This window comes from Amphibalanus amphitrite, unplaced genomic scaffold (genome assembly GCF_019059575.1).
Source record: "Amphibalanus amphitrite isolate SeventyFive unplaced genomic scaffold, NRLGWU_Aamphi_draft 000827F_arrow, whole genome shotgun sequence".
Taxonomy (NCBI): domain Eukaryota; kingdom Metazoa; phylum Arthropoda; class Thecostraca; order Balanomorpha; family Balanidae; genus Amphibalanus; species Amphibalanus amphitrite.
The window spans coordinates 201,743-227,950 of NW_024882321.1; the positions used below are offsets into that span (position 1 = coordinate 201,743).

General features: G+C 49.8%; 3 protein-coding genes across 6 annotated transcripts; all 3 read left to right on the plus strand.

The window, feature by feature from the left end:
- The first annotated feature begins 150 nt into the window (after positions 1 to 150).
- On the plus strand, positions 151 to 9,398 carry LOC122366738 (cleft lip and palate transmembrane protein 1-like protein). Of its 3 annotated transcripts, none has more exons than XM_043339275.1 (11): positions 151 to 240; positions 875 to 1,042; positions 1,457 to 1,557; positions 3,404 to 3,608; positions 3,941 to 4,107; positions 4,606 to 4,734; positions 4,982 to 5,123; positions 5,448 to 5,636; positions 5,976 to 6,172; positions 6,757 to 6,892; positions 7,155 to 9,398. In XM_043339275.1, exons 1-11 carry the CDS (start codon positions 172 to 174, stop codon positions 7,380 to 7,382), a joined length of 1,731 nt encoding a protein of 576 aa, XP_043195210.1. In that variant the 5' UTR covers positions 151 to 171; the 3' UTR covers positions 7,383 to 9,398. The 3 variants fall into 3 exon arrangements, with proteins under 3 accessions (XP_043195210.1, XP_043195211.1, XP_043195212.1); XM_043339276.1 differs by lacking the exon at positions 151 to 240 and adding an exon at positions 241 to 315; XM_043339277.1 differs by lacking the exon at positions 151 to 240 and adding an exon at positions 562 to 582.
- A 616-nt stretch (positions 9,399 to 10,014) lies between these two features.
- On the plus strand, positions 10,015 to 18,655 carry LOC122366737 (cdc42 homolog). Its single transcript, XM_043339274.1, has 6 exons — positions 10,015 to 10,288; positions 11,270 to 11,382; positions 11,764 to 11,946; positions 15,736 to 15,933; positions 16,343 to 16,473; positions 17,595 to 18,655. Exons 2-5 carry the CDS (start codon positions 11,278 to 11,280, stop codon positions 16,430 to 16,432), a joined length of 576 nt encoding a protein of 191 aa, XP_043195209.1. The 5' UTR covers positions 10,015 to 10,288; positions 11,270 to 11,277; the 3' UTR covers positions 16,433 to 16,473; positions 17,595 to 18,655.
- Positions 18,656 to 19,047: 392 nt separating this feature from the next.
- Positions 19,048 to 26,208, plus strand: LOC122366733 (enoyl-CoA delta isomerase 2-like). 2 transcript variants are annotated; one of them, XM_043339269.1, is made up of 8 exons: positions 19,048 to 19,237; positions 22,259 to 22,359; positions 22,648 to 22,787; positions 23,717 to 23,893; positions 24,172 to 24,344; positions 24,622 to 24,832; positions 25,230 to 25,373; positions 25,632 to 26,208. In XM_043339269.1, the coding sequence occupies exons 1-8, from the start codon at positions 19,179 to 19,181 to the stop codon at positions 25,785 to 25,787; spliced, it is 1,161 nt and encodes a 386-aa protein (XP_043195204.1). In that variant the 5' UTR covers positions 19,048 to 19,178; the 3' UTR covers positions 25,788 to 26,208. The 2 variants fall into 2 exon arrangements, with proteins under 2 accessions (XP_043195204.1, XP_043195205.1); XM_043339270.1 differs by lacking the exon at positions 19,048 to 19,237 and adding an exon at positions 21,916 to 22,000.

The following is a 26,208-nucleotide window of genomic DNA, read 5'->3' on the forward strand; positions in this document are numbered from 1 at the left end:
TATATCTCTTGCCGTGTGCGTTTTGAGAGTTTCTCATCCTGCACTCTTTAAGAACCCAAGAACTTCTTCAATAATGATAGAAATAAAACAACTTTGTAATGAATCATCAAAAGAAAATAATAAAATTGAAAAGAAGTATTTATGCCGGAAAACTAATGACGTAGCAGTTGAATGAGATACTCAGAAAATACACTAATTTGTTTTCGGCGCAGTACAGACGAGCGCTGCGCAGATGTACCGGTGGGAAATTTTTTTTTTTTATGCGCCCTACACCAAAACAACAACAACAACAACGGAAAAATTTTCTTTTTTCATGTATGTCATGTGTGTTTGATGTGTGTGGTTTTGTCGTATAGTCTGTTTCACTCATCGATTTCGAGACATGATAATTACGTGTCTTCCGATCGCTTGTTGTATGATTCCCTACGGCTGGGCTGCCAAACCTGCATCCTCACGCCACAATGAACTGACCTCATGGCTCATTTCGGCTCATTTCCTAGTCCGGCTCGATGTGAGCATCGAATAGACCGTCTAGTACAGCTCACTAATGCTCAACTTCAACAACCTCAACTACGCATTTAGGTATCAATGATTTTGTTGCACGTTAGATATGACGTCAGCAATTTGCACAGCATCAGCATTAGTCCATTTGACTTTGTGACCAGGCGTTCAGTTCATTTCATTCAGTTACCGGAAGCTTAACTTACCTTCTAGTACAATGTTGAATGTTAGCTATAGTGGTACCTACTGGACCTGCCACAAAGGTGTGCTGGTGGGGTATGCCCTGCGGCTGGCCATGCCACCGCAGTGCGTGCTTGCTAGGCTAAAATGGTGAGATCTATTTTAATATTCATGACATGCCATCTGCTTTCAGGAATTAATCATGCAAAGACCAAGTTTTACACTGGTGCTGTCTGGGCTGTTTCTTGCCTACATTCTCCATTCCTTATGGACAATTGCTTCTCTGTTCTTACCTCCAACATGTCATGAGACATCAAAGGATTGCATTCAGTCTCATCTTAGCACCAAACCAAAACTACAGGTAAGGTTATTCAGTTACCCTATTTATCTTATCCAGTTATGGTGCAGTGGTAAAAATGTAGATGAGATAGAATAAAAATGATTTGCTTGAGCAATTTGAGCTGTGTAGGTAAAGTAAATGTAGCCTGGTTCAACATGCAGTGTATAGTTCATAGTTTCCTTATTCAACGAACAACTTATATTTTCTTTGTGTGGAAGCTTACAATGGGATAGTTGTAATGTGTGTGGTAGGGCACCCAGTTCTCTAGACTGGCCTGCCTTTGACCCATGACCATGGTAGCAGCCAACTTTTACCATGGATACTTTTACCTTTAGCTGTATTTTGAGCATTTTCACACATTTTTCACCATCAGTTGTTCCTCACAGCTTTAGAATGCTTTGTGGTTTTGAAACATAACAATAATGTGTTTTCCAGTTTTTGCTGTATCTGTCCAACTCAGCAAACATTCAAAGCCAATCAGAATTGAAGTTCCTTGGAAGATGGAAGGATCTGGATCTCACAGAAGCAAAGGAAGAGTAAGTGCACATGCTTTTACTTCCATGAAAACGTGGAGCTCAATATTGTGAAACCAGAAATGGTGGATCATGTTGGTAAGATGTAAAAAGTTTTGATGCTGGTTTAGTAGCATTCCAGGGAGAAGCAATTGTTCTAAGACCAGTATAGCGCCTTTTGGGGCGACTAACGGAGCGAGCGAGGGGGTGAGTCTTGCACGTGCGAAATTTCGAGAGGGTACCTCCAACTGACTTGTTCACGGCACCCTACTGACCGGTTTCTAGCGATGTGCCAAATTTGAGCACAATCGGCCCAGCCGTTCTCGAGATCTTGAAGCGGCACCCTGCACGTGCGCACGTGCAGAATGGATCCCAACTGATTTGTGCACGGCACCCTACTAACTGGTCCCTAACCGTGTACCAAATTTGAGCGCCATCGGTCCAGCCGTTCTCGAGATCTGGAAACGACCCCTGCACGTGCGCACGTGCAGCAGCACCCCAACTCTGGCACATGGATATGCAGTGCCTAGTGGGTGCCTACTATTGGTGCCAATCGGAATTTCTTTTCTTGGAATTCCAATTTTTGTCCAATTCCAATTTGGAATTTGGACGGAATTCTTAACATTTTTTGGAAATTAATCGGAACACAAGGCCTTTAAAATTTAAAATTTTAAAACGGAGGCCTTTAAAACGCTTTTAAACACTTTTAAAATTTACGCAAAAAATGCAAAAATCGTTAAAAATTGGAATAGCCCCCGCTTTGGACAAAATTGGAAATTTACTTGGCAATTTCTTGGAATTGGATCGGAATTGGAATTGAAATTTCATGAAATTGGCACCACTAGTGCCTACCTACATGCCAAATTTCAGCGCAATCGGCCAAGTAGTTACCGAGATATTGCAACAATTACAAAACTGACACCTCTTAGTTTTGCGCGTGGCACGTGCATAAGGGGTCACCCACATGCATCGGGAATAGTCCAATACTTGGTAGAAGGAATGAAGCTACCCTACAAAAATTACGCCGTGTAAATCGGTCAAGTGGTTGCTGAGATATAAGCCTCGCAAAAGCGTCGGCCGGCCGCTCATACTCAGAAATTTCCGTTAATCTAAGGAAAGACTACGCTCGCTTCGCTCGCTCCGTAATAAGGTAACATATCGTTTCATGCTCTGATATGTTGGTGATACCTCAAAGGCCACTCTCTTCAAGCTCAAGGGAACTAGGGTCAAAGTAGGTCAGCAAATGGGTCATCCACCGAATTTAGCGCCATACTTTTTGGAGCCAAAATCGCGGCCGAAGAGATTTGACATTGTATGGTGCCCATTACCTGCATGCTTCGTTCAATGCCTAATCTTCGATGTTATTATTACTCCATCGCATTAACATCAGGAGCTTCAAGATGCTTGGTAAACCATTTGTATGATCGTTTCTGGTCCAGATGGCCTGAGAGGGTTATGGATTGCTATTTATGTACACTGTGGCTCAAACAATCATATATGGATGAGCAGTAATGTTTCTTAATGTGTTGCAAGGAAATGGTATTGGCATTCTATTCAATCTCGGTTCCGCGAATCTGTGAATTAATCGAATGGCTGCCTACGTGGGTGCATATCGACATTTCTGTCCCGTTTCTTAACTGCCACATGGCCACCACCATTCGGCCCTTCGCCTGCCCCTACCACCCCCCCCCCCCTCCCCGCCGTTCTCTCTCAGGCAGTACGTACCCAGCCTACCTCCTCGCCCCGTCGCCCCTCGCTGTTAAACAGTACGTAGTACGTACCCAGCCTACCCCCTCCCCTCCCCGCCGTTCTCTCGCAGACAGTACCTACGTATCCAGCCTACCACCCCCTCTCTGTCTTTGTCTCTCAGACAGTACGCGGTCACTGTACCGGGGCTGGCCCAGCAGCGTGCCGGCACCCTCCATCTGCACGCCTTCGTGTCCCCGATGCCGCCTCCGGGCCGGCGCTACCAGGACATGATCAGCAGTCCGGTGGCCGTGTACGCGCGCGCGCCGCTCATAGAGAACCACGTGCCGCAGACGGAGGCGTTCAATCTGCTGGGAGGGGATGAACAGGTACGGGGAGGGGAGGGGAGGGGTGTAGGTGCTGGTGGCATTGTGGATGGCTCAGATAGAACTAGAAGCCGGAAAATAAAAGCGTGCATTATTTTTCCGTAACTTGTACGCGTGATTTGCTACCAATGCGTTCGTCGTTCATGGCAATCGATCTTTTTTTTTTACCACACTAAATAAGCCATTCATTCATGAGGACATTTTTTGAAGCAGCTGCACTGGGAACTGATGATCTGAGTCATTATCTGGAGGCGGGCGTTTTTGCATTCATATTCCCGCTCCGCTAGCAGTGACTATCTAAGCAGATACACCGCCCCCTCCCCCCTCCCCCGCAGAGTGCGCCGCGCTCGTCCCAGTCCCCCGGCCCGGACGGCCGGCCGGTGCCCCACCTGCGCTCCCACGTCCCGCTGCTGGTGCTGGCAGAGGAGGCCGGCCTGCCGCGCAAGGACATGCCGGCAGACATCGCGGCCATGGTGGCCCAGCGGCTGTCGCCCGAGGGCAGGTCAGTGACCCAGAGGGCAGGTCATCAGGGGGGCAGGTCAATGACCCAGGAGGCCAGGAGGCGGGTCAGCGGAGGCAGGTCAGTCGGACACAGAGGGCAGGTCACTGGAGGGCATGTCAGTGACACAGAGGGCAGGCCAACGGAAGGCAGTTCAGTGACACGTGTGTGTGTGTCGATCGTGAGATAAGCCATTTTTATTCTTCAATGTCTATTAATCGTGCTTCTGATCTTGACCTGAAAGTGACAATGACTCATTCCACTCATGACTTTGATTGTGGTTGAATCGTGGCCATGGCGTGACCTTGTCCAATGCCGCGACCTCTATCATGACACGACCGTGACCTAACTACGACATTGTCTCTCGATTAGAATTTGACTCTGATCTAACATGTGACCTGACACTGACCAACCGAACTTGGCTTATCTCACCCAACATTGACCCGACCCTAACTCTCCTCTGACCTGACCTGACCTGACCTGACGTTGACACATCTCCAGATACCTGCCCCTGCTGCGCGTGGACCAGCTGTCGACCCGGGTCAAACATCTGACCCGCATCACCGCCGCGCCGGGAGAACAGATGAACGTCACGGTCAGACTGGAGCCGGCCCGACTCGGTAAAATGAGGTCAGTCCGGGTACTCAATTTGAAGTCTGTCCGGGTCGGTCTGAATGATATCAAATTGGTACCCTTCAGTGTCTGTAATCTGGTGGAAATGATCGAACGCCTGTGAAAAAATGCATGCTCATCTGGTTTTCTTTCATGTAGTGATGGCGTGATACCGGTCAACCGATCACAGAACGTTCATCTCACTAACTATGCTGTACTTTGTCCCGGGTGATGACGATTTGCACTGTCGTTATCTCCACGGCAGGCTGTGGATGCAGTTTGAGCTGGGCATGACGTCGATGCAGCAGCTGGGTTTTTCGGCCAAGGACCTGGACGAGGTGAAGGGCATCTTCACCGAGACCAACATGGTCCTCCTGTTGGTCACCATGTTCGTCTCCGCCGTCCACGTGAGTAGGCGGTGGACATCCTGCCGCGGAGGGAAGAAGCTAAAGGTCGGGAGGCCGGGGTATAGGTACTGGTCAGTGCGGAATCTGTGATGGTGCTGGGAATACAAGTGATGTTTTTATGATTGATTTCGTGCTGTTCGCATGGAAGGGTGGATAATGTATCCATATGGATGCTATTTTCCCCCACTAGTCCCATTGGGATAACAAAATGAAACTACTTCGTCTATCTTATTCAGATACAATAGCTGCGTTCGTCTTCCAGCGCTACCATATTTTCCCTAACAACAGTCCAAAAATCACGCCCCTTCCCCTGTTTGATCGCAGCTGCTGTTCGACTTCCTGGCGTTCAAGAACGACATCGAGTTCTGGCGGCGGCGCAGCTCTTTCGCCGGCCTGTCCACGAAGGCGGTGCTGTGGCGCGCCTTCTCACAGGTGGTGGTGTTTCTCTATCTGCTGGATGAAGAGACCAGCTACCTGGTCATTGTGCCCATGGGTATCGGCACAGTCATTGAGGTTAGTGCTGATGGGGAAGAAGAGGTGGTGCGGTGATTTAGGATATGGAGTTATGGATGTGGCATCTCGTGGTGACCTGACACTTCGTGTGTGTTTTTTTTTTGTGAGATGCCGATGTTAATTGATAATGATGTACAAATGCTGGCCAGCTGCTCCTTGAGTTGCTAATATATTCTCATATTTTCCGGGAGTGAGTTCGTACCAGAGGAATTTTAGATATCCCTGTCCCATTTCATACTTTAAACCTCAAGGATGCCGTTTCGTCATCAGTTCAGTACCGTAGCACACCATCTTGTCCCCCTACCCTTCCCCTGATCACCCCCCTCCCCCTGTCGGCAGATCTGGAAGGTGTTCAAGGCGTTCCACATCTCCATCCGCTGGGGCCTGGTGCCGCGGCTGTCGTTTGGCGCCCGCACCTCGGACGAACTGCGTACAGCCGCGTTCGACTCTCAGAGTATGACCTACCTGTCGTATCTGCTCTATCCGCTGTGTGCCGCCGGAGCGGTGTACTCACTGCTCTACACGCCACACAAGAGGTGTGTAGGGGGGGAGGGGAAGACTTGGTAACCGGTGTTTTTGTGTGGGCTTCGGGGATGTCGTTTGTGTGTGAAGCTGGGCCAGAGAGTCGCTATATGGAGACTGGTTGATTTGGGATGGGAGGTATCGGGAGGTTATTGATTTCTGAAATCCAAACGAGAGTTTCATGCTCACAGGTAATGCAACCACTAAGGTGTAGAGGGTGAGGGGGGGGTGAGGGGAGGGACGTGGTGACCGGTGTTCTTATGTGGGGTTCGTGGATGTCGTTTGTGTGTGAAGCTGGGCCATAGAGCTGCGATATGGGGACTGGTTGTTTTGGGATGGGAGGTATCGGGAAGGTATCAATTTCATAAATCCAAACGAGGGTTTGTTATGCTCGCAGATAATGCAACTAAACTAAGGCGCATACATACAACCAGCGAAACTTTAATGGGTTTCAGATCGGTAACATTCAGCTTAATATCAGGCATTGCCGTATGTAAATGGTCCCCGAGAATTTACGACTGGTATCATGTTTTACATCTTTTTGGCAGCGATCCTGACCTGACCTGTCCTCCCCCCCCCCCCCCCTCCTTCTCGACAGCTGGTACTCGTGGTGCATCCAGAGCGTGGTGAACGGCGTCTACGCCTTCGGCTTCCTCTTCATGTTGCCGCAGCTGTTTGTCAACTACAAGCTCAAGTCGGTGGCCCACCTGCCCTGGCGCGCTCTCATGTACAAGGTGGGTGCCAGCGCCAGGATAGGGCGGAAACTCTGTCAGGGATAGGCGAGGGCTGCCAGACAGGGCTAGGAAGTTTTATGAGGATTGAGAGGGGCTGGCTTTTGACTAATTTTTTCTTGCGTCAAATCAAATTTTATCCGTACCTTTCTTCTAGTTTCAAAGCCTCTTTCGTGTCCGGGTTTGGACCTCACGCAAAGTAAGTGAATGTTGCTACTTTTCTTAACGCGCATGGTCCCGCCACTACCCCACCCTCCTCACGCAGGCTTTCAACACGTTCATCGACGACCTGTTCGCGTTCATCATCACCATGCCGACGGCACACCGCGTGGCCTGCTTCCGGGACGATCTGGTGTTCCTGGTGTACCTGTACCAGCGCTGGCTGTACCCGGTGGATAAGAGTCGACTGGATGCCGCCGCCAGCTTCGCCGAGAGCAGCGAGGTGTCGCCGCCGCCGGCAGAGACGCCGGCTCAGCAGAAAAAGCAGCAGTGAGGGGTGCGGCGGGGACGCGGATGATAGTCAGGTTTGTCACTCATGGGAGCGATGCCGGAGGTGGGTTGTAATGTCTTGGAGGGGCTGCAGGTGGTATTTGTATTTACTATGAATCTGGTAGGAATTTCGATGTGGGTGGTGAGGGGACGTATCTGATGGGAAGGTGGAAGTTACTATGCGAGTTTAGGAAGGGGAGTGGCGAGTAAAGAGCCAGAACGGAACACAGTACGGTCGAGAGGAGCGGACAGTGTGGCAGGCGGGTCTGCCGCTCCGAGGACCGCTGTGGGGGGCGGGCTGGAGCCGCTAGTGTTGTAGACGTTACCGTAAAGCGTGGTTCACATCACACACATGGTTGTGGGCGGCTGCAGTTATGATGGTATGACGTGTTATGAAGCAAACAGGGAGCAAACATCAGCTGACCTAAGCTTCGTCCTCGACCCGGCGATGACTACCAAAAAGACCGCAGAATTAAAGACTGCATTGGCGTGCATGCCCTGTGATTGCTACGAATGGTTGCGGGAGGGTGCTGTAAAAGTGTATGGGTTTTGTGGCGAGGGGTCCGGTGACCCGAGGCATTGGACAGGGTTTTCAACCAAACGCAGGTCTCAGGAGGTGGCTGGTGGTAGGTTGGGGCTGCACTGTCACAGGGGGTGGTTGGGTGTCAGGAACGCAGCGCGGGCGTGGTTGTATCGGTTGTAGCGTCTTGTTTATGGCCGGGTTGGTGTCGGGTGTCGGATACGGCGGTCCGGGGCGGTCGTCTTGCACAGGCTGCCAGCAATGTGATGCCAAAGCTGTCGCCGTTCGCGGCGAGTCTCCATTCCTTCCTCCCGCTTTTAGACAGGCGGCGAGGCGAGCTTTCGGTACTGCTGTTTCTCGTCGACTTGTTTATTTATTTTGTAGTTTCAAGGCGTAGGATTATCTGAACTAGCTGTCTATGTGAATGAAAGTGCTTCACTTTGTGTTTTTGTGGCATTGAAGTTGGACTACATGGTTCCGCGGCCTAGTGGGGCTCCTCGATTGTTACTTGAAAAGTGGGTGCACATCGTTCTGCGAGGGGCGCTCGGATGTGCCAGCACGCATCGTGATTGGACTGCGTAATTTGTGATTGGTTCGTGCGGATTTGTGTTTACAAACCGTTCTGCGTAAAAGAAGCTGCATAAATGTTTTCGTCTGACAAATTGCATCGTCGGTCATCCAGCTACCAGGGTTGTGCTTGACTCATGAGTCGAGTCAGAAATTTGACTCAACTCTGACTCAAATGAGTCAGATTTGAGTCGAGTCGGATAAAATGAGGAGCTGTTGAGTTGAGTCAGAGTTGAGTCGGACGAAAATATTAAGGCGTTGAGTTGAGTCAGAGTTGAGTCAGTAAAATACCTTTTGACATTAAGTTGAGTCAAACATTTAGGAACATGAGTCAGCTGACTCAACTTTCTAGAAGCAAGCTTTTCATCCCCCCCCCCCCCCCCGCTTAACAACTTCGCCCTGGCCCTGCTGCCGGATTTTTTTTTTTTCACCCCCGCCCCCGCTCAACAACTTTTTTATCTGAGTCAATTTTGAGTCAACTCACTTGACTCAACAAAAAATTTGAGTCAAGTTTGAGTCGACTCATATTTTCGTTGAGCCGCTTGAGTCATGAGTCGAGTCAGGGCAAAAAATCAGCTCCTTGTTTGAGTCAGAGTTGAGTCAGGGCTTTCTGAAGTTGAATGATGAGTCGAGTCGGCAAATTTTTTTGAGTCGAGCACAACCCTGCCAGCTACGATAGGAATGAAGAGCTCTGTCATGTATTGATTATACCTGTGTGTCGTAATCGCTGTTCTGTGGTAGTTTTTTTCCGTTCCGTGGCACAGACTGATCTGAAGAGCTCGACCCGACTCGTGATATTTGGACAGCACTGCTTTAGTCGTCCCCCGGTAAATATTTGTTGTTTCAGTCGGACGCCCAGCCAGTGTTTCCAAGCTCCTGTTGCTCATGTATTTTTTTTTTCGAATACAGAGCTAGCGGTGCATGAACGCTAAACGAACGTCTTTCTAGCCGAAGGGAGGGGATTTGCCGAATGCCGATTGCGATGCCCGTAAAGTCAAAGCACTCATCCATTTGTGAGCTCAGGTGGGACTTAAGTTCAGAGTTTTGGGTTAATCAGAATTTATGGACTGCTCATTTTTCTTTGAGGTGTTGCAGACGTCAGCAGGTCCTGTCCCTGACGGCCGGGCGTGACCTTTCATGCCCCCGGGCGGCGGGCCCCATACGGCTGCCACTGGACAAAGCTCGGCCGACGGGTGTTTTCAATTCCGTGTATGTGATCTTTCAGATTTAAGTCGAAAATCTTGTCTAATGTGAGTTTTGCTAATTAATGTGCAACAAGGGTCCAAGGCCCTATATACCAAGGGTCGAGACCCCGCCTATGGTGGTTGTCGACTGTCGAGCCTATACCATTGGCTTATTTTGAGCCTTTCTAACCTTCCTAGAGCATCTTGAGTGTGATGGATGTGATCATTCAGGTTGCACAGAACAATATTTTCTTACGAAATAAATCATAATTGTCGAAATTATGGATGAATTACCATAGAGAATTATGATGAAGCTATATTTGGTGCTACAAAAATTACTTCACCTTTTGATATGGCAGCAATTGGTGAGTGACGCATCCGACGCTCCCACGAAGTAATGATTGTCACCGGGACAGCTAGATAAATGTTATTTGGAGTATATTTTTAACGAAAAAAAAACTGTTGAATTTTATAGACCGTAGAAAATATATGTGTCATTTTCTTAAAAGTGTGTGCATCACATGCTGATCGAGTGATTGGAGCGTGCGTTTCACAAGCTTTATCTTCAGCCTGGGAGGCAGATAAAAATCAAAATTTCTTCAGGCTGTTTTCCACTAATTTTGTCCTGAGGCCTTACAGGTGAGAGTGAACTTTCATATTCATATCTTCTTTGTTGTCATTTTATCAAAATCAAAATGGTAGCACTTGGCATCATCAAACCAAACTGGTGCTATCTCAAGCTACGAATTTCATCCACTTATTCCATTTTCCAACTATGAACGATGAAGAAATCAATAATCATTCAACATGCTACATACATAGGCTACAGCATGCTCTGTTTTTTGCTTAAACATCTTTCTGGCAGCTTAGCATGTGATGAACAATTGAATCTTTGCTTAGGGCACTGGGCAAAGAGGAATGCAAGGGCAGCAGAGGCCTGGTGCACTGTGCATGCAGGGTACTGGGATAAGGGATCTCATAAAATCAATTACCTATGTTTTGCAGTTTAGCCTATTGTTCTTGGAAATTTCAGTAGGTATTTGTTAACTGCAACTTTACTAAAAGCATATTGTCTTCCTGTTTTAAGCACATGTCAACTTATTTTGGCGAGTGTTGGGTAATTGTTTCCATGCCTATATGCTAAGACCATCTACCAGTAGTCATAAAGCAGGTGTCACACTCTTTTTTTCCATCCAAGGAGAAGCATGCCTTTACCTAAAGATGCTTTCTTTATCTTATCAAACCAAACCAAACCTAACCAAACCTCACCTAACCTTACCTACAACCTGCAACGTAAAACCTACAAACTACAACCTAAAACCTACTCCATAAAACCTACAACCTACAACCTAACCTAGGCTACAGTGCCTCTTCTTGGTTGGAAAAAAAAAACAAGTGTGATGCCTGCTTTACTACTACCCAACTACCTACATTTTTTCAGTAGGGGTTTCTACTTGTCCACTTGCAGGTGCAAATACATTTTGCAAGTGCTGCCATAGGTTGCATTATGAATCATTAGTTTGATATGTGATAATGTTAGATTTTCTAATGCCTTACCATAGCTTTTTCTCTCAGTGAGCTTGTTAAGTGTTGAATATTGATTTTTCTACTTATTTCCAGGTGTTACTATGCAAACCATCAAGTGTGTCGTGGTAGGGGATGGTGCTGTTGGAAAGACCTGTCTGCTCATCTCATACACAACCAACCGCTTTCCATCAGAATATGTGCCCACCGTAAGTTTCTTACATACCTTTTACCAATCAGCTGTGGTCACTACAATGGGACGATTAATCTAAACAGAGCTCTCTGATAGGTACCAATGATTCTTATTTTAAATGGTACATTTGCTTGCTGAAGCCAATGCTTGTTTGCATGTGATAATGAATCATTTCTGGTGACAGACTTTTTTGTTGAAGTTTCAATAACACTGGTAATTAGACAATTTTTATACCCCTGACTTATTCTGATGTTAATTAATTTATTCATCTCACAGACTACTAGCTGCACAAGAAAAGAACATTTACTGGTCTTCTACCAAGTTTGGCGCACAAACAATCATACACCCGCCATCAATCCCTGGTGCACCCATCACGCCATCGGACTCCCATCTGCAGGTGTTTGACAACTACGCTGTGACGGTGATGATTGGCGGCGAGCCGTACACGCTCGGTCTGTTCGACACGGCCGGTCAGGAGGACTACGACCGCCTGCGGCCGCTCTCCTACCCCCAGACAGACGTCTTCCTCGTCTGCTTCTCGGTCGTGTCGCCCTCCTCCTTCGAGAACGTCAAGGAGAAGGTGGGTTCTGGACTCATGGGTGTGCTTGGCTGCTTTGGTGGATGAAGGCGGTCAGGTGAGGCGGTTGTTGTCAGTAGGCTGAGTGTGGTACGTTTTATTGAACCAATGCTTGTTATTGATTGCTTAGTTTTATTCTGATGTTTATTTGACAATACACACAAAGCATTTTCAGATGACATCACCCCCTGATCTCCTAACATAGGAGCACACATCAATCGTCTCCAACTGATCCTCCATGATGAAAAAATGAAAAATTGCAGCAAAAGAGCGCACAGCTTACTGAAATGCCAACAGATGAGCAATTACAATAAGTTTTAGTAGAAGTGCAAGAATGAATGAACACAGGTAGCTTAAACAGAGGAGCCATGTAAGTGATGATGATGGCACACAAACTGCGACAACAATCCTGCTCCAACGATCTTTGCACCAGCGACAAAATTGTATGCGAAATTGCGCTCAATAATGCAATCATCTGGCTGTATTATATTCGCGGACGTATTGGTTGCTTTTGACGGTTTTACACTTCATTGCCCTGAGCCAGAAATTAAACTCGCAGTGTGTAATCGATATTCGCACGATTTGCGTTCGCCTGCTCGTCTTTCTGCGTTGTTTTCCCTGTCCGACTCCGTTACGCTCTAACGGCTGGGTCGGTTTGATGATAGGCGCACTTTTCAAACAGCTGTCGGAACCCCGAGCGGGTGACCTGGCGGCCGCAGCGGTCCTGCGGCGCGCGGTACGTGTCCCCGATCGGCGAGCCGTCCTCTTTTTGCAGCGACCGCAGCAGGGCCAGCTCGGGCGCCAGGATGCGCGCCGGTGTGAGCAGCAGTATCCAGTGCACCACCTCCAGGTAGGGCGCTCCTGTCAGCGACCCCTTGTACTGCGCCCGGTCCGACAGATTATCCGGCAGGAAGGAGGCCATGGACGGCGGCGCCGCCATCTCCACCGTCGAGACGGCCGTGGGGACGCGCGCAATGGCCTCGGTGAGCGCCGTGAAGCCGCGGCCGCCGCCGTACTTTTCGTCCAGCGAGTAGAGCACCCCCAGCACAGCGATACCATCCACCTTTGTGAGCGCCAGCTCCAGCGAGTCGTACTTGGCGTTGTAGGTTTGGATGTGCAGTTCGAGCGGGTAGCGGCCGCCGTTGACGGTATGCTCAGAGCCGGCCGAGTCGTCTGTCGCCCAGTGCATATCGATGGCGAACGGGATGAACGTCCCGGGCAGCCCTGCCCCGCTCATGGTCGGTATCGTCCTGTCCTGCCACGTAGCCCAGCACATGACGTCCTTGCCCGTGTTGCTCAGGTTGAAGGTGGTCGGCGGGATGTCAAAGTTCTTCAGTCGCAGCGTGCTGGTGAGCCGGCGCTGCACGCAGCACGTGTTGATGTCGATTGGTGACTGGCGGGCGTGGAGACACTTGATGTCCTCCTCCTCGCTCTCCTCAAAGACGCTCGTGCCGTCCTCTGGTTCGTTAGGGAATGGACTCGGGTACTCAAATAAGCCGTCAGATGTTTTGGCCGGAAGATCCTCCGGGTACTGGAGGCTCTCCACGGCGTGTTTGTCTCCCTCTGTATAGACGGCGTACCCCACTGTCAGATTAGGCTGGTCATCAGAGCTGGAATACGTTGAAGCTTCTTGACTGGGAGTTTCATGACGATCTAGGACCGTTTGCTGAGGGATGCTGTCGATGCCGTCGCGGATTTCTGCGCTCCTGCCGATCGTTTGGACGGCGGAGTCACGGACGTTGTGAGCTCCGCTCCCCGTCTGCTCCGCGCTGACGTGGCTGCCGTGCCGAGCGGTGTGGAAGAACACGCCGTACGGCCCGGTGCTGTAGCCGTAGCTGAAGCGGGCGTCGGAGACTGTGCCGAGGAGGGTCAGCAGGAGCAGACCCGCCGGGGTGGCCGGGCGGCGGACCGACGCGGACCTCATGGCGGCTCGGCTGGGACGCCGACAGTAGCTGCGGAGATCCACACCTATAGCGGCGAGTCCGTGAAGAGCTGAGAGACGATGAAGTCTGAACACCAGGCAGTAGAGGACGGGCAGTCACCAAACGACCGTCGAATGAACGTTAACTGATTGCTACTGACGGTATGTGACGTCCTCCCTCGGCGGCAGCGTGACGGTCAGTGCGCGGCTGCTCGGTCCACCAGCTATATAAGAGACGCCGGAGGCTGTGCCCGGGGTCCCCCAGTCCTTGGAGACGGTCGACCGGCTGCCGAGGGGAGCTGACCGACACTGGACGGACGGCGGACGGCACGGCGGCTGCCACTGACCGGCCGCCGAGGACGGGGGCTTTTTGTCAGCGGCAGGGTGGACAGGTGACTGCCCTGATGGCATCGCCGGCCAGGCCGGCCAGGTGAACCGTTTCCTCTGATCGGCCGTGGAATGGGACGACTCTGACGCCACAGACGTCACATGTTGACGCTAGTTGAAGCTGACGACGGCGGCGGTATCTGAATTTCAGGACACACGTTTCCTGGTGGAAGTCGCCTCCATCTTTGAACAAACGTGCCCAAGCCACGAAACATTCCCCGAATCATTACACCCCTGTCAAACTTTGTAGAAACTCGATCACAGGTTTACTTTTTATTCTGTCTGTATGTACAGCCCTCAGCAGACTGCGTGGTAGGTATTCTTTTTTCGACAAAACCGGTAATAACTCAAAGATTATGTTATCAGTCGGTCGGAACTCACTGCAAGTAGAGGGCGCGCCACGCTCCACTCCTTCGATTGGGTCTATCACTTAACAAACTAGATGCCTTTGTGGCAACAAAATGCAAAAGTTTGTTTTTGGAGCAATTATAAACTTTTGGATTTTGTTGCCAAACTGGATGGAAAATGAGTACGATGGGAATGCCAATCCAAGGTGCGGAGTCTCCCGCGTCTTGCTGTTACGATTTCCGAGTGACCGATAGCATAGTATCCGCATTATTCTCGGTTTTGTCGGAAAAAGAATACCTACCACGCAGTTTGCAGAGGGCTGTACATTTGAACGATGTTTTAAAATAGGATGGTCGTTGAATTCTCGCCATGTTCGCTAAACGCCGCATCGTTGGCAATGAATCTACGAGCTACAGCGTCCAGCGATGGGGTTAGCCGTTTCCGAGAATCACAAACATCAGGAATAATGTTCCAGCGTCCTGCACTTCATTCACTAGCTCAGAGAGCCAGTTAAATGAGTAATTTTACGCCAGCATTCTTTATATTTTATCTGAATGTTACACTGGCTGTATTTGATGCGGTGTTCTTGAATGCCTTTTCCCAGACGATGGCTCTCTTGGACCGACTTTTTACTGAACGCTTCTGCTGAAGGTTTCCAGTTTAACCTGTCACGATGTCCATCGACACGCCATGGTACCAAGCCGGCACTGCCGTGAAAAACTGGACCCCGCCCCAACAGCTCATCGTTTTCACCCGCATTAATTATTCATCATCTGTCCTTAATGCCACCGACTAGCTGCTGATGTATTTTGTTGATAACGTTGCTGCCCGTCGTGGTCAGTTTTTACCTACCCTCTCGGTGCTGTCGTTACCCCGCCGTGGTTCCGAACTCGCTGCCTCGCTGACGGTGGCTCAGGCTACCACTGCTGGAGGGCTGTGCTCGCCACTGCACTGATGTTCTGACCATCATTGGTAAAAGGTTCTTAATTCTGACTACCACCGCAACTTTGCTCATCATCGCTGCTTGTCTTTTACATCCACACCTCACCGTTCAACCCCATCTTTCCCTCGCTAGCTTTCAACCTCACCCCCTTATCACGGTGAATAACCCCATTTCCCTCGCCGTTTCCCGGCAGTGGGTGCCCGAGATAACGCACCACTGTCAGAAGACGCCGTTCCTGCTGGTCGGCACCCAGATCGACTTGCGAGACGACGCCGCCACCAACGAGAAGCTCGCCAAAAACAAACAGCGGCCCATCTCACTCGAGTACGGCGAGAAGCTGGCCAGGGAGCTGCGAGCCGTCAAATACGTCGAGTGCTCGGCGCTCACACAGGTGAGAATGGAAGGGTTGTGAGAAGCAAGATTGCTGTGAGAGGTGGGCGAGGATGAGTGGGTGTAGTCAGAGTTTGAGATTGGAATGCTGTCCGCTGACTGCGGACGATTGATATGAAGTCGTGTGCTTGTGTTGGGTACCGAATCTAGTGAGTGGAGATGAGTTGATTGTAATGACCGTCATCCTTGTATCGTGTTGATCTATGACTGATTACTTGTGAAATGTGATCGATGTCGATGACATGTGTCCAATGTCCGTGACCTATGTCCGTTTTCGGTGGCCTGTGGTGAATGCATGTGACCGTTGTCCTTTGTCCGTGACCTGTTGTCCGTTGTTAATGACCCTTGTCCCACCCCACTGGTAGCTGATGAATTCCTCCCGCTAACACTCGCCCGTCTCCGTTCCGCAGAAAGGACTGAAGAACGTGTTTGACGAGGCTATCCTGGCCGCCCTGGAGCCGCCCGAGCCGGCCAAGAAGAAAAAGTGCGCCATCTTGTAATTGAGCTGCCCGATCGCGGCCACCGGCCGGCGCCGCACCGCGTGAGTTCGGGGGGGGGGGGGGGTTGTTTGAGACGGGTAGATCTACAGCTGACAGGTGCTGCAGGTCTACTTGGCAAAATGCGTATGCTTGTTAATCGTGAATCCTAACACAGTTTATTGGCAAACATTGCTCGTGCTTATTGTTTCCTGTACTGCACTGTCTGTGCGTAGATTATGAAACAATTCGAAGTGCTAACACCAGTATAACGCCTTTTGGGGCGACTAACGGAGCGAGCGAGAGGGTGAGCCTTGCACGTGCGAAATTTCGAGGGGGTACCTCCAGCTGACTTGTGCACGGCACCCTACTAACCGGTCTCTAGCGATGTGCCAAATTTGAGCACAATCGGCCAGCCGTTCTCGAGATCTGGAAGCGGCACCCGGCACGTGCAAAATGGGTCCCAACTGACTTTTGCACGGCACCCTACTAACCGGTCCCTAACCATGTGCCAAATTTGAGCGCCATCGGTCCAGCCGTTCTCGAGATCTGGAATCGACCCCTGCACGTGCGCACGTGCGGCAGCACCCCAACTGTGGCACATGGATATGCATTGCCTGCCTAGTGGGTGCCTACCTACATGCCAACTTTCAGCGCAATCGGCCAAGTAGTTACAGAGATATTGCAACAATTAGAAAAGTGACACCTCTTCGTTTTGCACGTGGCACGTGCATAAGGGGTCACCCACATGCATCGGGAATAGTCAAATACTCGGTAGAAGGAATGAAGCTGCCCTATAAAAATTACCGCATGTAAATCGGTCAAGTGGTTGCTGAGATATAAGCGTCGCAGAATCGTGACCACGGCCGGCCGGCCGCTCATACTCAGAAATTTCCGTTATTCTACGTAAGACTCCGCTGTCAGTCCGCTCGCTTCGCTCGCTATGATGTCCTGAAAATTTATATCATCCAGACAGCTAACATAATTGGAAGACGATCAGAAATGATCCTGCATCTACTAGATGGAGTCGACGAAATAAGTCTAAGTCTAAAGTAATTACCTTTTTTCGTTCTGTGCTCATCCTGCCTCAAGCATTATACCGGGCAAAGTCAATGTGTGGGTTTGTTGGGTTCCTCACCCGATTCCCGCTAGCCCTCACGTGTCCACTTTGTCTGACTTGTTGCAGTCGTTCTACACCACTGGTGGCTCGCTGCCGCAGAAGTTAGAGGACCGGCCTAACTGAATATGGAGAGGGGACTTCTATGGAGCAAAACGAACGTCGACTCTGTCCGGCCGTCTCTGAAGAATTGGTGACGTTAGGAACGGGAAAAGTGACGTCACAAAAAACAGTGACGTCAGCTACAGACTTGGCGATCCGGCGCTGTTCTGAACCGTTTGTCGATTCCCCGCGCCGGTATCGTCTCTGTGCGGGAGCTGGTCCCGGCGCGGTGCGTCATTTCTGTGGAATTATGGCAATGAACTGGCGCCGGTGAGGGTTCATTGTCGATACGTCTCGCATTTCCGCGTCCTGAGGTACTACACGCTCACAATATGCGCCAAGGCGCGCGGCGTCGGATCATTTCGCCTATTATGTGTGGTGAGCGGCTATTTTTACGGCCGGAAAGAGGATGCAGCCAGATAAATACTTAGTGCTATCGTATCGCAGAGGCTTGTAGGGGTGAGAATGACATGCTGCCGCCGTTTCACAAACAGCACGGTACTAATTTAATGCTATATTATAACCCACTGTATTGTTTCCAGTTATCTGCTATCTATCGTCTCCCGGTGCTGTCCGCTGTCTGGTATCAGAGTGTCGCCGCACTGGCGGTGACCGCCGGCCAACACACGTGCGCTGTCGTCTGTATGTGCTTTCAGTCTTGATGCTCGCTCACCGAATTCCCAAGTCGGCTCAGCAGGTGCCGCGCATTTTTACTTTAGTACTTTGATGGGCTCCTAGCTGCCCGCCTCTCGGCTGGCGAGCCTGTCTAGTGGTCGGCGGGGGGGGGGGGGGGGTCGCCCCGGGGATGGAGGGGAGGGCGCCCGGGAGGGAGGGGTGACGCGGCGGTGCTACTGATTCGGCCGCGTGTCCGCGCGCCCTGCTGGACGGCCGACGGTGTCACAAAGGATGATTTCGTTGCCCACTGGCGCTGCCTTGTTCGAGAGAGATGGATCGAAATGGAACTGGTGTGCTGTCCGTATTTGTATCGGGAATACAGAGGAGGCGCGGTCGGCCGCCGCCGCGGCAGATAATGGTGTTTGTGTGGAATTCGTGAGATTGATTCCTCATGTCGTGGAAGGGGAGGCACTGAGTGAACACTGATTACGTGGATAGGTAGTATCTGATTCAGTGAGGGCAAGCACGTATGAGTTAAAGGAAGATCACAGGGGTTTTGACTGGGTAGACGCGCTGGTGTAGTAGTCTGTTACATCTGACATATTTTTAAAGGAGCTAATGCTGTTAGTGCATGAATGGGTCAACCATTGTTGTTTGACGACTCGGCTGATATTTGTAGCCTTGCATTCGATCAAGAGCGACCCAAGATCATGACGAGCATCAAACCCGAACCAAGATTCCTTTACTACCCCCGAACGACCGTAAAGGTTTTTCCCTATTATCGGACGGGCTACCATATATTTTCTCTTGCGTGTTGCTGCCCCTGCTGACACTTGTTTTTTATACACAGCAAGTTTACAGCCGCCGATTAATTGCATTTTGTTTTAGTTTTTGTGCAAATAGGAAGTAACTGCACATATATAACTGTGCTAAGTTATGTCACTGAAACACATCCTTAGCCTCTCATTCAACGTGAGCAAGGGGCTGCGACCAAGGTAAGTCGAAAGTTCAAGTTTTCCCAGAGTCAGGTCAAGGTCCATTCCTTTTCAATATCTTTGGTGTTGTAGGTACTCTTGTATTTCATTTGCACAATTCTTGTGGCTTCTGAAGCTATGAAATATTGATGATACTTTTCAGTCATTAGAATCAATGTGGTTTCACACTATGTGACACTATTAGTTGACATTTTATTTGATATTTTCTAATGTCTCCCTTCTCCCCCTCTTTTACAATCTGCCCTCTTCTTCATTTTTTTTCTCTTCATCCTCCCCTCTCTCTGCTTAGGTATAGGCACAAAGTGACCTTTGCAGTCGGCACACCCATAAACCCCAATAAACAAATCTCTCTGCTAATAACTCTTCACTCCCTATTTTTCCACTATTATTTTCTCTTTGCCCTTTCAGTAGGCGGAACTATGGTCATGAGTACCCAAATATAGGAACGTTCCCATTTTTGGGAACGGAGTTCCCAAATATGGGAACGGGCGTTCCCATTTATGAGAACGGAAGGCAATTTTTCGGCCGTTCGCCCACTAAAACTCAAAAGTGCATCACGTCTAAAAAAAGTGCACGCTGATTTAAGTATCTACTAAATCTCCATAAAGTTATCTTTAATCTGACCGTGGAACAAGGAAATTGACCGTGGAATGATATTTTTAATGATTTTTTAAAAATGACAGAATGGTGGAAATATGGGTTATATGACATTTAACATGCAATTTTAAGGAAAATGAAGCATTTTTTACATTTTGAGGTCAAGTATAATAATTTTCGCCTGGTTATGAAGTTTCATTCTAGCGACACCAGATGCTGACATATGCAAGCGAACACGCGGACAGTCCCGAGGTAATATTGTTGACTTTTGGTGTCGAGGCGATCGACCGCGTGGAACGTCAGTGATTTTACTGAACTACTGTTGTAAACTCAGTTTCAGTGGTTTAAAATCATTCAGCTGTATTTTATCAGTTCTGAAAGACATATTTTATTTGGATGCTAGCTGTTTAGCGTTGTTTTATAAGCAGCGTCATGAGCGTGGTTTTTGTCTTCGGCGTTTCTAAGCATGATCGTTTGGGGGGATTTTCTCTGATATAGGTCGCTCTTTGTGGCTTATTTATAATTTTTATGCTGATTTCGATCATTCCTCGTGCCCATCCTACCAGGCCTTTTGCCACTTACACTCATTAAGAAAGGAAAAAACTAGATTTTCATTGGGACTAGGTGTTTTGAGGGTGTAACATATTCAGCGTTCCCATTTTTGGATACTTCTTGTGCTCGTCAACTCTCGGTGATTAGCAGACAGGTGCTTGACATGTCTCCACCCTCGGCGCGGACGGTGGATATAGGTATGGAAGACCTTGTTGAACATCGCTGAGCGTTGTGGATTACGTAATCCTGCAGAGGGGGGCGTGCCCGCTGCGAGATCGACGGGAATAAAAGCGCAGAAGACCGGGCGAAACATGCAACGGTCTTGCCGGAAAGGTCATCTGATGATTGTTGCGTTAACAATAATTTGCGGCGTTGGACGTGATGCTTGTTAATGAAAAGAGCCCCTGAAAGGCGTCGGTGAAATCGTTCCCAATTTTGGGTACGCCGTTCCCATAATAAGGAACGCTTGCAGCACCAGTGTACGAGAGCGTTCCCAAATTTGGGCTCGCGGCCCGGGTGATGGACTGCTTTAGAAATAGGGGAACGATTTGAAACTACGATGGGCCTTACAATATCAAACTCTTTCCCAACAATATTGAGACAACTATCAGGCGGTTCACGATCGTTTTATATTTTTTGGACGTCATTTAACGGTTCTTTTTCTTGTTTTAAATAATGCCTACATGGCGTTCCCATATTTGGGTTTATCGTTCCCAAACATGGGAACGAAAATGCGTTCCCGAAAATGGGTACGCTTGACCATAGTTCCGCCTACTGCTTTCCAATGTACTCTCCAACTATCTGCCTTTTCCTCTATCTTCCTTCCTCTCCTCTCTACCCTTTCTCATCTTGCTTCAGTTCTCAGTTCTCTTTTCTCATCTCTCCTTTCTTCTCCCTTTGAGTTAATCATTTCACTTCTCCTTTCTTATCTCTCTCCTCTCTGGTCTCCTCCCCTCTTCTCCCCACTTTTCTCTTCTCTCATACCTCCTCCCTCAGTCCTCTCTTCTATCTATGCTCTGTCTCTGTCTCTGTCTCTGTCTCTGTCTCTCTCTCTCTCTCTCTCTCTCTCTCTCTCTCTCTCTCTCTCTCTCTCTCTCTCTCTCTCTCTCTCTCTCTCTCTCTCTCTCTCTCTCTCTCTCTCTCTCTCTCTCTCTCTCTCTCTCTCTCTCTCCTCTCTCTCTCTCTCTCTCTCTCTCTCTCTCTCTCTCTCTCTCTCTCTCTCTCTCTCTCTCTCTCTCTCTCTCTCCCTTCATCTTTTGACCTAAACATACACAGGTGTAGATGGACACATTGACTGAGATTGCCTAGCAAGAGTCAACTATGGGTGTGTTCTGAGCTCTGGATGTCAGTCTCAACTCAGGCTGTCATTATGAGCCTTGGCATCAAAGAGTGCTCTCTGAGCCATAAGAACAATGCTACTTTTACACGGAAAACCCGAGACCCCAACTTGACACCGCCGGGAGGGAAGCCCGGGCGGGGGGTGGGAGGTGGGGTGGGGAGCTGAAGATTGCGATAAGATCGCTCGGTGTTTAAGATACAGTGGCCGCTCGGTCGGTCGCGAGAGTGGTGCTTGCTCAACTGTCGTTCAACGATCGGCGATTGAAAGCTGTGAAGGTAAGGTTTAATTGATCCGGTGAATTAGTCGGGCACTGGCAGTGTCGCTCATCCAAAATATGGTGGATCATAGACGTGATAAGGCAAATTTCACTAGGGGATCGTTTTAGCTTGCTTTATGTTCTCCGCTTGCTTATGAACGGTTACTATTTTCACACAAAAAATTGTCGGGAGACGCTCACAATTCGATTGTTTATCGTAGACCATTACTTAGCGGATGATAAGACGTGATATTGACCTTGTATCTCACCGTTTCAGACTGCACCAGACGGCGCTTCCGCAGGTGCGGATGATGAGCTCTGTGTTCAAGGAGTTTGAAAAGGCCAAGGAGCGGCTCAACAGTCTCTCAGAAGACCCCGGTGAGGAAAACATCATCGTTTTCGACTGGAATTTGATGTTCTCGTTTACGGCGTACTTGTATTTATTTCGCTGCCTTGTTTTACTTTTTCGGCAATTACGCTTATCATCCTCGGTGCAAAAAGCTACCAACTGTCTGAGAGTATGTCTTCAAAAGTATGCTGTTTATCAACAGCTGAAAGCCCCTCTAGCGCCAGAATTTCCCGCTCTTCCGCAGCTGGATAGTGTCTAACATCCCGCTCCCATCGTGACTTCACTAATCGCCTCCCTTTCTGTCCTTCCGTTTGCAGGCAATGAAGCCAAGCTGAAAATTTACGCGCTGTTCAAGCAGTCGACGGTGGGCAAAGTGGCCACCGACCGGCCCGGTATGATGGACTTCGTGGGCCGTGCCAAGTGGGACGCCTGGAACGCCCTCGGAGACATGACCCAGGTCAGCACGGGGGGGTCGTGACCAGACATGTGCATGGATCCCAGAAAATGGATCTGGGATCTGATCCCACGGATCCTGATCTCGGATCCGACGGGATCATAGATCCAGCTCTATAATTTATCAAGAGATCCGTAGGGATCACAGATCCGAGTCTCATTTTTTGCTTGAGATCCAGTGAGATCATAGATCCTCACTTATTTTTTGTCAACACATGTATCCCCAAAAAACACTTGTTTCAACTCACAAACATACTGTTTCAGTGATTTTATGTGATCGCACGTCATAATCCATAGTTTTGTGGCACTTATTGGCATAGAAACCCTATAAAACATGGTTTAAATGTGGTGCATGGTGGGATCCACTCAGATCATAGATCCATGTTCTTAATTTATCGTCAGATCATATGAGATCATAGATCCAAGATGTATTTTTCACGCCGGATCCGGTGGGATCATAGATCCCAACCTGTACTTTGCTTCGAGATCCACTGAGATCATAGATCCATCACTCGGATCCATGCACATGTCTGGTCGTGACCTTAGGGGGGTCAGCACGGGGGGGTCGTAACCTTAGCGGGGTCAGCGGGGCTGAGGATTTGTGACCTCAGCAAGGTCAGTGGGGCTGAGGGGTCGTGACCCCAACAAGGTCAGTGGGGATGAGGGGTTGTGACCTCAGGAAGGCCAGCGGCACAGTGGGCTGTTTGTTCATCTATGTTGTCCAAATAACGTTAGTTGTATTCGCTGTGATACATCAAGTGCCAGCAATTGCGATAAGCGATAGCAATTGCGGACGTATCATAAAAATCATGCGTACCATGTTTGCTTTCCGATCAATAGTGTACTCTCAAATTCATTATGACACGCCACGTCCCCCCATGCTCCCCTGCCATCCCCCAGAAGTTACACTCTCCCTTCCCCTGCCGTCTCTAGGAGGAGGCTCAGAAGGCGTACATTGCGCTGATTGACGAGCTGGCCGGCTCGATCACTGAGACATCAGACGCCCAGGCCGAGCCGGGGAAGTACAAATACATCGAGTCGACCGTAACGGATGGACTCCGGGTCATCAAGTTCAACCGGCCCGCCAAGAAGAACGCCTTCCTCAAGGAGGTAGGCAGGGCGAGTGACGCACGGGCGGTGGCCCCCTGGGTGACGTGAGGGCGTTGATTGTTGTCGTTGTTGGGGGGGGGGGGGGGGGTGTTTGATTTGATGCTACAAATACATATTTACGTTTGCTACTCTTTGTATAGCAGAGCACCTCCGGTATTATTGTTACCTCGTATACCATAGCAAGCTTAAATGACAATAGACTTAAATGACAATAGTTGAGTCCCCACTTTTCCCCATGCCCACAGCCCCACTTTGACCTGCCCTCCGCTCCTCCTCAGTCGTACGACGAGGTGGTAGCCGCCCTGAAGGAGGCGGCTGACGACCCGGCCACCGTGGTCACCGTCACCACCGGCGCCGGCGACTTCTACAGCAGCGGCAACGACCTCAGCAACTTCACCGCCATCAAGGGGGACATCAAGGAGATCGCCAAGGAGTCGGGCGTCCTGCTCAAGTGAGTACTAGTAGAGTCACGGAGCTAGAGACGTAAATGGCGAGAATGAAAGGCTCATGATTTCTTCCCAACCGATTCTTAGCAGTGCTGCGTTCATATCTGACTTTCGAATCCCCTTTTCCGTGACGTTCTCAGTTTGTATCAGTGGGAACTGCATAGGAAATGTGTCTGTATGCATCCTCTCGAGCTCACGCGTCATTACTCCCATCCAGAGCCTGCTCATGTCTATGGAAGTGTGGGTGGACGTTGACTTACAAACAACCCTCTTCCTCCGCAGCCGTTTCGTGTCGGCGTTTATCGACTTCCCGAAGCCTCTGGTGGCCGTGGTGAACGGGCCGGCGATCGGTGTCTCGGTGACCGTCATGGGCCTGTATGACGCAGTGTACGCGTCGGACCGGGCTACCTTCCACACGCCCTTCTCCAACCTGGGACAGTCGCCCGAGGGATGCTCCAGCTACACGTTCCCGCGCATCATGGGACCGGGCAAGGTGAGAAAAGGTGGCGGGAGGAGGACCGAGCTTTAAGAGGGGGATTTGACGAGGGGTCACTGAAATGTTTAAGAGACTGGTCAGCCTTAGGTGATCTCAAAGTGTTGGGCGTTTGAGGATTCTGAAATGCAGAATTTCACCATGCTGCTGAAATGCTCGCGGTTTTCATAGTTAACGTGACATCTTATTGGGTTTGCCGATTTTCCGGTGCTAGTCGCCGTAGCCGCTATAATCTTTTAGGTACACCAGTCAGTCCTTATGACTGCCGTCGTTGGTGAGCAACCTTACTTATCACTGTCACTTAATGTACGTCGTCTCTCTCTCATCCCTGACCCTCTGCGACCCGACCCGTCCCTGACTCTCTTATCCAACCTCTCTGTGTGTTTCCCGTCTGCAGGCGGCCGAGATGCTGTTGTTCAACAAGAAGCTGACGGCCCAGGAGGCGGAGCGGGTGGGCTTGGTGACTGAGGTGCTGCCGGCAGACACCTTCCAGCAGGAGGTGATGGCACGCCTCCAGAAGCACGCTCAGCTGCCCGTCAAGGTACGACACGCCAGAGTGGACTTTGGTGGTGAAATGTAGATGTTTGTGTTTATTTTAAGTCTCTCTGAGAAGAGGTCATCGCCTGGGCTCAGTACGGCAAGGTGTGAGCCGATTTTGCTAGAGTGATGCGAGGGGTTTCGAGCTTAAGTTTCAGGACACGGCGTGCTTTAAGTGTTCCAAACTGTTGTTTATTGTGTATTCAGCCCTCTCATACCTACCTTCCCGTTTCTTACGACCCGTAACCTCTCCTCCCTCCAGTCTCTGGTGTACAGCAAGGCGCTGACCCGTGACCTGGAGACCAAGATCCTGCACGAGGTTAACGATCGCGAGTGTGACCGGCTGGTGGAGCGGTGGACCAGTGACGACTGCGTCAACGCCATCATGAAGTTCTTCGCGGCCAAGTCCAAGATGTGAGGGGTCTTGATACGGTATGCGTAAGTATGCCCGGTACTGACTGGCAATGGCGGCGGGGCTAGAGTGGTCACAGGGAGCCTTGGAGGGTTTAGAGGCCGGAGCCTTCGTGATTTTATACCCCAGAGAAGATGTGTTGAGTATCGTGGAGATGATTCACAGTGGACAGTCTGATGGTGTTCTGATATGGAACGGATGCTGTTGAGGGAAGGCTGTCAGCATGCCTCTCGAAGCAGTGACTGTGATGGTTCTGGAGGCCGCTGGACTCGGCAATGAGTGTGGGGAGTGAAGAGTGAACCCGAGTCGGAGTTTGTATCGGAGAATATGACGAGGTTATGTCGTTTGGTCAGTGGCTGGCCGGGTGGACCGGTCACGTTTCAGCAATGCAATTTACACAGTACATCAATATATAGACGACGATTTA